The 14,400-nt window shown below is 34.4% G+C and overlaps 2 protein-coding genes across 6 annotated transcripts in view; both read left to right on the top strand.

The window, feature by feature from the left end:
• Positions 1-14,400, top strand: part of LOC125662394 (uncharacterized) — a 1,158,266-nt gene that overhangs the window by 294,565 nt on the left and 849,301 nt on the right. The window lies entirely within an intron of this gene.
• The window catches only part of LOC125663244 (receptor-type tyrosine-protein phosphatase U-like), a 64,436-nt gene that overhangs the window by 31,183 nt on the left and 18,853 nt on the right, over positions 1-14,400 (top strand). For 4 of the 5 annotated variants that reach the window (XM_056146158.1, XM_056146161.1, XM_056146159.1 and 1 more), the window contains 11 exons: positions 2,419-2,547; positions 3,678-3,835; positions 6,363-6,498; positions 6,832-6,954; positions 7,059-7,116; positions 8,050-8,096; positions 8,519-8,653; positions 10,596-10,715; positions 11,177-11,328; positions 12,385-12,520; positions 13,208-13,865. In XM_056146158.1, coding sequence (XP_056002133.1) covers positions 2,419-2,547; positions 3,678-3,835; positions 6,363-6,498; positions 6,832-6,954; positions 7,059-7,116; positions 8,050-8,096; positions 8,519-8,653; positions 10,596-10,715; positions 11,177-11,328; positions 12,385-12,520; positions 13,208-13,306 — 1,293 coding nt within the window. In that variant the 3' untranslated portion in view covers positions 13,307-13,865. Of the gene's footprint in view, positions 1-2,418; positions 2,548-3,677; positions 3,836-6,362; positions 6,499-6,831; positions 6,955-7,058; positions 7,117-8,049; positions 8,097-8,518; positions 8,654-10,595; positions 10,716-11,176; positions 11,329-12,384; positions 12,521-13,207; positions 13,866-14,400 lie in introns of those variants that run through there. The other variant, XM_056146163.1, reaches the window with a different exon arrangement.

Below are 14,400 nucleotides of genomic sequence, written 5' to 3'. Positions count from 1 at the left end.
ATCATAATTTGAAAAAAAAATCATAACATATTATCCTACTAGTAATCTTATTAAGGCAGACTTCTCCACTACCACCCCCCCCCCCCCCCCCCCCCCCCCCCCCCCCCCCCCCCTAAACATTGTACGCGGTATGAAGAAGTAAATACAACGGTCTTGACTTAAACACGCCAGTGTATGCATACAAACATAACAATTACCGATGGATCCAGGAAATTTTCAAAGGAAGTTGCAAACCAAGTTTCCCCCCCCCCCCCCCCCCCCCATCTTGTGATCTACCGAGAGTCTGCGTTTTAGCATTATCGACAATATTGAATCAGACTGAGTTCTAGTATAAAACGTACTAGATTTACCGCTTTTTGCTATCGGAAAACGCTGGTTCAATATCTTCTTTATATAATTCCCAGAAAAAGTTATATGATTCTTGTTTAATAGGTCACAGACAGTTATCAAAATAAGTTTGATGTCATTTTATCGACTATTAAAAGAGAAATCGTTCAAAAATCGTAATACCACCTTCACACTCACGGGTTTTTCTTACGAGTCCTTATGGATCTCCGACTCGTAGTTAATCACAAGCATTCGTAAATCACTCGTCGGAATCCGTTAATAACTCGTCACAACTCGCACACACTTGTAAGGATCCATAAAAGTAGGGGCAAATTTTTTGACATGTCAAAAAAAAAATTCACGATTGTCAACGGATTTCATTTTCCGTAAATAACTTGTAACAATCCGTAATTATCGTAAACTGGTCCCAAGAACACGTAAACTGCTCGTAAGAATCCGTAAAACACTCGTAATTTTTTTTTACGAATTTTTGCGGTTAGTTTACGATATGTTACGGATAGTTAATGAGTTGCCTACGGAATATCACGAATACCTAAGTGATATTTACGATTTCATTCACGTCGAGTTACAATCGCTTTACGGATTGTTCAGAGTCATTACTAGCACTTTACGTATAGACACGATTACTTTTCGAGTACATACTTAAACTTTACAATTAGGGAAAGGTATAAAAGACTCAAAATCTGACAGTTTCTTTCAGTTGTTATCAAGACATCAAAGAAGTTACACATCTTGCATACAATATACATACATGCTGTTATAAGTAATGTCAGTTGTCGAATGATGATACAAAGCAAATTGCGAACACTTTTGAGTCAAAAACGTAAACAGTCGTAACTAACTCCTAACTATTCGTAACAGCACGTTTTCAACACGTTAACAGGTCGTGATTTACACGTAAAAGCTAAGGTAAATCGTAAATGTCCGTAATATACTCGTACCAATCCCTAAAAAGCTCGTAAAATGTCGTAATTTGCTCGTATTTATCCGTGTTCACCCGGAACAAATCGTAAATGTGTGCCGTAAATGCATCGCAAGAACTCGTAATAAACCGTAAATGGCCCGTAAATACTCTTAAAACGTTCTGAAACAGCTCTTTAAAGTGTCTAAATCGCAACAATCCGTGTACTTTTACGAATTTGTGGAATACGTAAGGATGCGTAAGAAAGATCCGTGAGTATGAAGGTACCATTATTCGGGACTTTCGACCTTACTGCATTTACCGCTTTCCAACATACATGCATTTTCAAAATTGGTTTCCTGCAAACTGAAAGTTATGTGCTCAATATCAGATCTAGCACCATGTATTAGGAGGCTTTTTAAATTACAATTATTCACAGTATAACTAAAGTGGCAATAAAGCAAAACAAGAGATTCATGGGCCTTAAAGATGGCTTGAGTCCGAGCTAATCTACAAAACCTAAATATAATGTGAATAGAATTTACATTATATGTAGCTTAGATATGTAACCAGGAAAATTAGTATCGATTTCATAGCCTTTTGCAGTAGTGATACTTTTAATTAATCCTCAGGTTACCAATAAAGCATGTGGGTCTCTTGTTAAATTAATTCAATTTAAATAGCAATTTATTAACTTGAAATAACAAATTGATAATCTGTTATAACAAATTAGCAATTTGAAATAACAAATTAATAATTTGTTATAACAGATTAGTAATTTGTTATAACAAATTAATAATCTGTTATATCAGATTAGTAATTTGCTATAACAGATTAGTAATTTGTTATAACAAATCACTAATTTGCTATCACAAATTAATAATCTGTTATAACAAATTAATAATCTGTTATAACAAATTATTAATCTGTTATAACAAATTATCAAGATGTTATAACAAATTATTAATTTGTTATAATTTGTTACAAACTAAACAAAAAGATACTGCTGCGGCCCTAATATGCTTCCGTATGTTCTTGATGAGTCTTGATTTTCAAAACAATTATTTCGATACGATGAAGTATATATTTTGCAGATATCGCATCTTTTCTAAATCATATGGAAATTACGCTCATCTCAATACTTTTACATTTATTTTCTTCAATTACAGCGAAAATGTGAGCAGTATTGGCCCAATCGTGGAAGGACCATTATCTATGGTAAATTTGCCGTTACTAACACACAGGAGAAAGTGTATGCATGCTATACCATCAGAAGAATGGAAGTAAAAAATACCCAGGTATGTAACGGGCATGATTACTCGAGCAGATATATGTAGCTATATGTGTATTCATAGTTCAGTTGTGGGTCTAGAGAGGATCCAGAGGTACGGGGGTTGCAACTTCACTCGTGGCAGATTATTGAAATGAAAACGGTTATTATTATTTTTTGGGTCATTTTAGGGTATTCAACCCCCACTCCTATTTTTTTTGGGGGGGGGGGGGGGGGGGGGGGGGACTTGGTTTGCAACTTCCTTTGAAAATTTCCTGGATCCATCGGTAATTGTTATGTTTGTATGCATACACTGGCGTGTTTAAGTCAAGTCCGATAAGTTCCGATGCTAAATATTATTAAATGTTCTTGGACCTCGTGGTTTTCTTCATGAATATCATCAATATCCATTCGTAAGATATGGAAGACTCAGATAAGCAATTCTATCATTTACATACCGATGCTTTTTTCCAAGGGTATCGTAGTGATTTTTATCATATCATATTTGTGGTTGCTCAGTTTAGTCATTAAATAATTCCTTTAATATCATAAAATCAGTAAACTTCATTGATTTCGTTGGATCGTCTTACCGCCGCGGTGGCCGAGAGGTTAGAGCGTTCGCCAAATAAAAGAGAAAAAAAAAAAAAAAGAGCGTTCGCCCCGCATGCGGGAGGCCGGGGTTCGAATCCCGGCCGCGACAGACTTAAGTCGATAAAAAAACACACAGGTAGTGACAGTTCCATCGCCAAACGCTCGGCATCAGGTGTGAATGTCACGAGTCCTCGGAGATGACCTTAAAAAGGATGACATGTGTCACAGTAGATGTGGCACGCTAGAGAACCCTCACTGCTCAATGGCCGTAAGCGCTGATCATAGACCTAAAATTGAAGCCCTTCACCGGTCTTGGTGACGTCTCCATATGAGTGAAAAATTCTCGAGCGAGACGTTAAGCAAGATACAATCAATCAATCTAACCCACGAATTCACATCCTCCAAAAAAATTAACATCCAGAGAGAGTTATATTTCAACTATAGGACGAATCCCACAATGCAATATCTAAATTTATGGAAATAAATAATTTTCATAAAATGTTCTTTAAATTACAAATATTGTATAATGCATTGCATATGTGTAGGTTTTAATTCTTTTTCATACAGGGCAAAACTGCTCATCCTCGAGTGTTGAATCACTTTCATTTTACTGGCTGGCCTGACCACGGAGTTCCATCTACGTCACAGCTCCTCTCGTTTTATTTCAAAGTCAGGGATCAGATATTGACAGACAATACAAAGAAACCCCTAGTGGTTCACTGTAGGTATGTAAGATTTGTCGATCCTGAAGCAGGAACGTAGACACAGATTTCATCTCTGTTTAGTATTTACACGTGTTGGTTGTTGACAGATATTATACAATGAAAGAACTTGGTCTATTAAGGATTTCGTTACATTCGGATTGTCGTACTGAAGCACATACCTGCTTGTATATTTGTTTAATTACATTTTAAGATCTTTTAGTCTAAAACAACAAGTTTTTACAAGAATAACGCGAGCGTAACTGGATCCTTTGGTCACTATGTTCGATCTATTGGTAGTATTTTGTGACTATTATTTGAAGTTTGTTGACAGCTTGAAAAATAATCTCTGTTTTGTATTGTCAATCGAGTTGTTCGTCCATAGTAACGAACAAGTGTATGTCTTGTGATTCGTCACACTGATTTGGATAATGGATGCAACAACGGGAAGTTTCATGTTCATTCTATTTCAATGTAACATTTGAGTCCAAGGTTAAAACACATTCTTGTCTGTCTATCCATTTAGGTATATGTCTTGGACGTCTCGAGGCGTACCTCATTCGCTAGCTTGCGGCATTGGCATTTCGAAAAAGCACACCATGTGTTTCCCTTTCTTGATTTCTTATAAACGATGAGACATACAATATATGTCGTACACATGCGTGTCCTTGTGAAGTTTCTTATCTCCCCTGATTATCAGCAATTCTCCTTTGTTAGCTGACCTGTTTTTATATTCATATGAAGCAGAATTTATTCAAAAACTTCTACGTGAGAAGAAAAAATCTCTCGCTGTGACCTTCAATTCGACTTTTAGATATATCGATGACGTTTTGTCTATTAACAATGATAGCTTTCATTCATATGTCGATTTGATATATCCCTGTGAGCTCGAAATAAAGGACACCACAGAGTCGTCCACTTCTGCTGCATACTTAGATATTTTATTGAAAGTAGACATTAACGACAAACTGACAACTCAATTGTATGACAAACGGGATGATGTCAGCTTCTCCATCGTCAACTTCCCACATTTATGTAGCAATATTCCATTATAACCTGCATATGGTGTTTATATATCTCAACTGATTCGATATGCAAGAGCTTGTTTTGGGTATAGTCAGTTTTTAAATCGAGGTAAGCTACTGACAAACAAGTTGATGGTACAGGGATTTCAACAGTCTCGATTGAAGTCAGCATTTCGCAAATTCTATGGTCGTTATAACGATCTAGTTCGTCAATACAACCTCGCATTGGGTCAAATGCTGTCGTACGTTTTTCATACCGATTGTTAAGCCGTTCTTGGCACACTGATTTGACTGCGGATAACTCCGTTTACCTGATCAGGATATGGGGCTCACGGCGGGTGTGACCGGTCAACAGGGGATGCTTACTCCTCCTAGGCACCTGATCTCACCTCTGGTGTGTCCAGGGGTCCGTGTTTGTCTAACTATCTATTTTGTATTGCTTGTAGGAGTTATGAGATTGATCACTGTTCGTTATCTTCACCTTGCATAGTAATAAGAAGATATGGCGTAGATATGCATGTTTTTGATATCTGGAATTCATATAAAACCCCCACTCAATGGTTCTCTGTGAGTCCCAGTTTATTTTGCAGCTAACTTCATTTCTGATCCAAGAGATCCCAATAAACTAAAATGATGCCAATGCTCCAATATAGCCTCGTGCAGGTCTAATGATCTGTGTTAAACAGTGAATGAATACAACTGCTGAGACAATTCTTCTAAAATGTAAAATAGATCTGCTTTGGTTTGAAAATTATTTGTATTGCATGCAAGTTGTAGGATTAAACAAAAGCCTATCACTGCGTTCATTTATTCCTTAAAGGATTATTACAAGCCGTTATCCTAACGCCCAACTACAGGGGAACACAAATTCGTGAAGCTTATATTTCTGAATGGAATACCTTCAACAATATCCGAAAATCGTTTCTTTTTATCAAACGTATTAATCGTGTCGAATAGGACATGAATGATAAATATTACACATGAACAGGCTAATATAATGAATAGTGATCAGTTTAGAAATCCCACAATATATATAAAAACAAGAGAAGGGCCGAAATACTGTTCCCTAGACATAGCATGGGTGCAATTGGGTACTTAGGCAGAATAAGCATCTCTTGTTGACCGGTCACATCTGCCATGCGCTCCACATATTGATCAAGTAAAAACAGTAATGCGTACATATAGTCAAAATCTGTTTGACAAAAACAGCCTAACAATCAGTGTGAAACATGTCAAATAGTATTTAACATAGTGGTGATTTGTATTTGCAAATCATATCATTATAACAACCATACAATTTACGATTTGGAGATTTTAAACGAGACTGAATCAGCCTAAACGTTCAATAGAATATGTATCTCCATCACAAAAGAGTTGGTTTTGTTTTCAGAAACTACTTTAAAGCAATACATGATATGAACAGCAACTTATTTCGCACCAAAACATACATAGGACCAGCAGGTGAACAATATTCCTCATTATATCACTAATTTCTTCCCAAATATAAAAAACGAGTTATTTTACAGTGCTGGCGTCGGTAGGACTGGTACCTTTATAGCTATAGACGCCCAGGTACAATACGGCCTGAAGACGGGAACTGTCAATATCACCAAATACGTCAGCACCATGAGGAAGGAAAGGATGCATATGATCCAAACATCTGTATGTCATCAAAACAGATAGGCCTTCTTAATATATTTAACGACACTTGCTACAAAGTATTTTTTTAAATGATGAAAATCAAAAGTAATATATCTTGTATCATGAAAATTAATATGATTTATGATATGGAATATAATGTGTTCCCATTGATTTTTCAATTAGGTCTTAAACAGGGAGAAAATAACCATATAACGTTATTGGGAGGAGTAATATATTTCAACTTTTGAACAACAAATACAACTTACAAGATATGAAAAGCCTTCAAGATTTATCTACCTTCCCTGAGCTCAGTGTTTGTCAAACCTATTTTTTCTGATTTTGTTTATCTTGAAGGGTCAGTATATCACTGTCTATAAGTGTTTGAACGAATTCTTCAACTTCCCTCGCCACGAGGTCAAAGCAGATACATTGCCAAATCACATCAAAGAGAAACAAGCACTGCAGGAAGAGTACACGGTCAGTCGTCATATCTTAGCGGTGTTTCCTTAATGTAGAAGTGCATTCAGCTGGAATGTGAATTCCGTTAAAAGCTTTTTACAAGTATATGATTCTCTTTTCAGGAATTAACGAATTACATTCAACATCAAAGAGAGTATGAGACTGACAATGTTCCACATGGTAACATTTTATTATTATCATCACTTTCTGTAACCTTTAATACCCTTGTTATTGCGTCAATGAATATAAAAACCTGCTGCCTTTCGGAATAAAACATAACTATTTAAATATTGCTAATTTATTTATACCATTAATGCCTTTCGATAAGGCTTTATTCGTATGTACACAGAACAGGACAGGTTTTGATTGGCTGAAACCGAAGGCAGAGTTCAGCAGATACTACATCAGAATTGTATGGTTATGCGTATTATAAACCAATAAAATGATTGCTTTATTTAATTATTTGGTTTCATGTTTTTTTTTCATCCCATTTCATTTATTGCACTAATACACAGTGCCTACAGTTTCTTAATGACAATTGCATGCAAGGTGAATTGTATAAATTTTACTATGAAAACACTTGAAAAATAAATCCTATTGTTTTTAATGCATGAGGATGTAAATTGCTACGCTTCATTTCGGCATACTTCATAAAGCGTGTTGTGTGTTAAAACTTGTCTTTTTAATGTATTATTGTATTCACATTTGTCTTCCATTTCTGTTGGAATTTCCAGCCGTTATGACTGAGTACTATACTTATCAAAATTCATACGCACAGTATTCACAACTGGTGTTCATTCACGAGAAATTAACTTTTATTTCAATTTGTAGAGATATTAAAGGCAAATACATTTGGAAATTCAAATATTGTTTTAAACATCTACTGTAATTTTTTTTTACTGTTCAAAAATGTCATTCGAGAACTTTTTGTAATACAGTTTTACTGCAGATTCATATAGCAGCTAAATTCACAATTAGTCAATAATGAAATTAGTTCCGATAGACCTATCGGAATTGGTCTGTGATACACTCGAATATAAGTACACGTGCACCTCGGAAAAGCCTTATCGACATATCACAGATGACCAAAACATACCGTCTTTTATATTTCAGATAAGGAAAATCTGGATGGAGATTCCTTGATAGTTGCAGACTTTCCGGTGAGTTAATATAATGTACGAATTTTGCCTAATATAGATATAGTCATCTTGAATGTAGTGATTTATACTTAGATTGTTCTAACGTGCTATTTTGAATATATGTGGTAATTAGATGATTCTAACATGATATGTGTTGCGTCTGTGGTAATTAGATGATTCTAACATGATATGTGTTGCGTCTGTGGTAATTAGATGATTCTAACATGATATTATCAGTCTTCGTGATAAAAAGATGATTCTAACTTGCTAATGTTAGCCTTTGTGGTAATTAGATGATTCTAACCTATTAGTTTTAGTCTCCGTGGAAATTGTTCATGGGTCCGTGTTTCCCAACTATCTATGTTGTATTGTTTATAGGAGTTATGAGATTGATCACTGTTCGTTATCTCAACCTTTCATGATTGTTACATGCTATATTTAAGTCTCCATGGTTGGAAGAAGGCATTCTAGTGTCTCGTCATCCTATTCCGAAGGAATTAACACAGTTTATGTCTGTGTTAATGGATATCTCTCCATCCGTCATTGTTACTATAGATTCCTCGGATGAGCAGTCAACGGTAAGTATAAAAGATAAGAATTATAAAATAAAGAAATATAAAAAAAAAAAAACTAACAAAAAGAATAGCCCGTCATTCAGCATACATGTTCAGGAATAATGTGTTTCTTACAGAATTTTAAAGCATAATAATTATATGTAAGGTCATAAAAGCTGGAACAAAGACATATGTTGACAGATGGAGGTCGCTGGCTTTGTATTTTATTTGAACCTTCAAAATCGTTTCTTTACTACAAAAGGAATAATAATCGGCCAGTAACGTTCAATTCATTTACTTTTCATCATCTTAACATAATATATATATTTTCTTTTGAATGGTGACATATTTTACGCAATTCAAACAAGGACGATTCAAAATGGATACATATAAGAATGTAAGGGTTGTGAAATGGAACAGTATTGGGGTTTGCTATTAATTGTATGTTGATATCCTAGTGTGGACCGAAATGACTCGTGGGGATTACAGTTAAACTGGGTACTCAATATCGCTTGTTTGTCGTAAAAGGCGACTACATGGGGTGGTCCTTCGGATGAGACTGCAAAAACCAAGGACCCATGTCACAGCAGATGTGGCACGATCAAAATCCCTTACTGTTCAAAGGCTTTAAGCGTCGAACATAGGCCTAACTTTTGTGGCTTTCAACTGACAATGCTAACGTCTCTATATGAGTAGACAATTCGATCTCGATCGAGCGGGACGTTTAAAAATATGCAAAAGTTATGGATCAGAACAAACCCTTAATATAACCCAGCAGGATGTACTTACAAGAGGCAATTAAACAATTAAAAACATCTATTTACAATTAATAATTAACAGAAAATTGGAACAATAGCAAGATAATAACTATAAATGTGATAAATAGAACAATATCTCCGAAACAGCATCTACACACACACACAAATATTACTTCCAAAATCGTAGTTCCCAGCATAAAAATCCAAATGAACTGAAAGTGTCTAACCAGAGTTTGTTGTTTTTTTTATCAAAAGAAGTTCAGTGTATATATAATAGGAATGAATGTTCCGGTACAAACTTCAAAGGAAATGTTGCAACCATTACGTAATATTTCTACTAAAAATAATACGGATTCTAGAACAGGTTTCAATGAAATAAACATCACTTTTTAGAACTATCCAGTTCAATCAAGTGCACAACACAACCAACCAACCAAAATGACTAATTCTACAAAGTTCATATACCGTTTGTTCTTATTAATTATCTCAATTAATAGATTGGCTGATAAATAAGTTGATGTTGTAGGGGTTTGGTCTCTCATGCAAAAGTCAGCAATTTAGAAACTCTAAGCTCATTATAATGACCTAATTTGCATAAATACCATGTCACAAGGCCGAGTGTTGTCGGCTTTGTTTCATACCAATTGTTGGGACGTTCTTTACATGTACTTAATTAGACTACTTATTACTTTGTTTACCTGAACAATATATAGGGCCCACGTCTGTTGTAACCAATCAACAGAGGGAATATGAACTCATCTTAAGCACCTGGTCCCACCTCTGGTGTGTGGGTGTGTGTGGAGGGGATTTTGTTTGCCATACCCAGTGTTGTACTCTTTATAGGATTGTCGAGATTGACCACTGCTTGTTTTGTTAATTTCATATTCTCTGAGAGTAAGTGTAATGCATGGATGGACTCACACGTATGTCAGAACACTCGTTTAGAACATTTATCCTAATCTGACATTTAAATGCATTACAAATTAACGGGAGGTCAAAGTATACTTCATACAATTCTGATCACTATACTTTACACATTGACGTGTTGTATTTGATATAAGCACAGTCTGTAAATGTGAATGCATAATAAATAACTAAACAGCAATATCTTATGCTGGCCTCTCTTCATGAGTGACAAAAACTAGAATGGGGCATAGAATAACAAATATATAAACAATAAGTAATGATGCTAATGTTCTTTTTTAAAGACTGAGCAATGGATCCCGGAAGGACAAAATATTGTGATCGGTAGATATGTGGTGAAGAAGGCTAAAAGCAGAGTGGACAGTGTGGGGAGGAAGATTTCTACTACAGGGATTGCAATACAGGTACAGACACGTGATTGGTCACTGAACGCATCACTTAATTTATCAAATTGAATTACTTGACTTAAATAAAGTTTATTAAGGTATATTGTGGGTATAAAGACCTGAGAAAGGGTAACAATATCTCAAAACAGATTCGAAAACCAACAAACAAAATCCTGAAACAGCGGTATAATAGGGATATAACCGAATAATTAACATAATTTCAGGAGACAAAAAAACTATACTCTTCATATTATACATATTTGTTTCGCTGTTTCAAATATTTCTTTTTCTGCACCAATGATATTTACCATTATGACATATGTTATACATAATATAATGTATATTCAGAGCACATATATTCTAGATGCTTATTTCGACTGTGCATTCAGCATTATATTATAAACGTGTAATGTGCTATCTCAACAAAAGCATCCTTTCTGAATTTCCTATATAAATCAGTGCGCTTTTGATATGTATAGCATGGTAATGATGAAGAATTGGAAGTCCGAATCATCCAGCCTATGATATCAGACGAATCCGTCTACTCCAACACGTCACAACTACCGGATATCATAGATGCCATTACAAGCATGGCATTAGACAGAGAGAAACCTATCATGATAATTCACAGGTTTGGTTTCATTGTATTTAAGAATTCCTGATCGTGGTACTGTAATATGTCAATCAATGATTAAATTCAATTATGTATATGTGTAGCTTAATTAAGGAGCCCTAGAAAGGTCCCATTTGCACCAAAATAGACTCATACAATTTTCATATTGATATCAATTAAATCTACATATATCACACATAACACACAGACTCTTGTGAGGTAGTCAAAGTTTATTTCAAAATGAGACCTAGATAAAAATGAAAAATATTTGATCAGGGTCATAAATGCAAGTTACTAAACCAAAAACGTTGTACAGATTTGAGCAGATATAAGGTTTTAGAAGAACAATATAATTCGTTGTCTTTTTGTTTAACATACATTTTGCATTTGAAAACACGCAGCATATTATGTTTGCCATGCACCATGTTTTATAACACAGTTACACCTGATGCTGGTTTGCAAAATATGGAAGTTTCGAAGAAAGGCTGTATTTTTTGTATAGTGACATATGCTTCAATTTTTTTTTTATTTTCGGGTAAACATGATACAATTCGGAAATGTCATTACCTGTGTGACCTTCCTGTAAACTTAGAATGTGCCATATGATCAAATAATATCTATTTGAGATAAAATGTACATCACCTGGATTTCTAAGTAACAATCTACAGGTTTGACCATGATGACTAATCAGGGGGTGGGAAGTTTGTCCGTAACCTACCTTTCTCTTTCTACAAAATCTTTCTGTAGTATAATTTCATTTGGCTCTAATTCTGAACACACTTAAATCTGCATAAATAACAGTCGTATAAATTATCGTCATGGTACAATATACAAAATAAGTTACAAATATCACTAAGGAATCATGAATTTGTTATGTACATGCAATACCATGTATTCTTGCATCAATCAAATGAAAATCAATATATCAAATTATCAATGAGTAGATACTTTAACACATGCAACACTGTTCGTTATCTTCATTTTCCCGACCACCATTGCCCATTGACAATACCTGTGACGAAGTGAATATAATAATTATGATTTTAAACTACAGTTGGGCGATCTATATTTCAGGGAGCACAGTCCTGAAGTGATGATGACGGTACTCATTCTGAATTGTCTGTATCAGCTGATGTACGACGGGGAGACAGATGTGTGCTTCCTCGCCAGATATCTATTGAGTTTACAGTCATCCCCAATGCTGACATTTGTAAGTACTTCAGATATTTTCTTAGGGGTTCAAGGTTTATTTCCAACTAGACAAATATGTTTAGTTTTGATTCATGATAAAAACATAAGTAAAATAATTGTATTTCCTGTATAAGTCGTGTTTTTATTTTAACGAAGATTGAATTTGTGTTTCGCATCATATTACACAATTTTATTACATTTTCAACAGTGAAATACTACAATTTATTCATTGATGTTCACAGTGTGAAAATAACATCTGATTGTAACGTTAAGATGTGTATTACTAAATATCCTTTAAAATTTGAAATGAACGTTTTGTAAAACCAAACAAAGAAAATAATTATAATAAACAGAAAAGTTCATGCTCTGTAGTTGGATATGAAAGTTATTTCACTTGTAAGACAGGAATTTTCGTTAATCTTCACGAGTGAAAATATTACAAAAATCCAGTCTGTCCTCTATAACATCAACTATTTTCGATTGAAATACTGTATATCGAGTAATTTTGAAGAATGTGAAACATTTGCTTTATTTATTGAACTACAAAAATAGATTTCAAGAGAGAGAACTTGCACTAGATACATCATCCTTATTCTGGTGTTTTTAAGACATGTGACCTTCTACTCCTTTTTGTTTTCTCTATGGTTTTTAAGATTCATTATCTTCACTTTTTCTCATCTATTAAAGTTAAAACATGTATTTGCAGAAAATGTACGAGGATTGCTATCAAATCCTGAATCGATTTTCAACGAAAACCATGAAGCCGGAAACAACACAGAGAGAAGAAAATATTTATGCAAACTAAAATGCTTGATGATGCTGACTTTTCATCCCTTAAGAAAACGTCGGCAGCGATTTTTATATTGCATCGGTGATGGATTGCTTCATGATGCGTTACTGTGTTAACATTTTATATTGTGTTCGACATAGCTAGGACAGTGACAAAGTCTGTGTGTTTGCTTATCTAAAATTATCCACATCTTGTGTCCCTTAACGAATCCAATTCTTATATATCTTCAATATTGTGCAAGAAGCGATCACAATTTACATGGGGAACTAGGTTTATTTATGTATAACTTCACGAGACTTGGGAAAAAGTGTTTAATTGTATAACCAATGAAAATCAATATCCATACCCAAATCCACCTTGTATCAATCGGTGGGTATGCTGTTACATGTATATGTACGTTTCTTGTATTTAACTGCAATACGTTTATAAATCAAATCCATGGTGTTAGTAATTGTACATTATTTATATAAAAGTTTAATTCAACATATTAACAAGGCTTTTTGACAATATAGACAGCTGTTTGTTCAATAAAATAAAACACGGAAATATCCATTTTTGTGTTTATGGTAAAGATGATAGAGTTCCTCTTTGACAACATAAATGCAGTGTTTGTTGATTATGTCTTGTAACAGTCTGTTTTATATTTGTATGATGCAGAATCTATTCAACTGATTCTACATGAGAATGTCGTGCTGTGACTTTCAAATCCACATTTAGATAGGTTTTGTTGTGTGAAAATACCCTTGTAACCTATTCATCATATGTATGCAACAGTGGTATATCTGTGAAGTGAAAATTTAATAGAATCTTATTTTTAAAAAACGTTTTAACTATATTAACAATACTCACTTTCATTTACGTTTTGATTGGATATGTCCCAATGAACTTGATATTAGGCATCACGGACTATTTCACATCTTTTGCATACATTGATATTTTATCGAATACCAGTTGGTGTTAACAGCAAATTAACAACATATGTTTATGATATACAGGATGACTTTGGTTTTTTATTGTCAATTTTCCAGTTTTATGTAGCAACATTCAAATGGTGTTATATGTCTCTCAAATGATTCGATACGAGATATAAGAATCTGATTTACAAATAC

Source organism: Ostrea edulis, chromosome 8, assembly GCF_947568905.1.
Source record: "Ostrea edulis chromosome 8, xbOstEdul1.1, whole genome shotgun sequence".
In the NCBI taxonomy this organism is placed as follows: Eukaryota; Metazoa; Mollusca; class Bivalvia; order Ostreida; family Ostreidae; genus Ostrea; species Ostrea edulis.
Note: the sequence above shows the minus strand (reverse complement) of the source record. Positions and strands in the feature narration are given on the sequence as shown.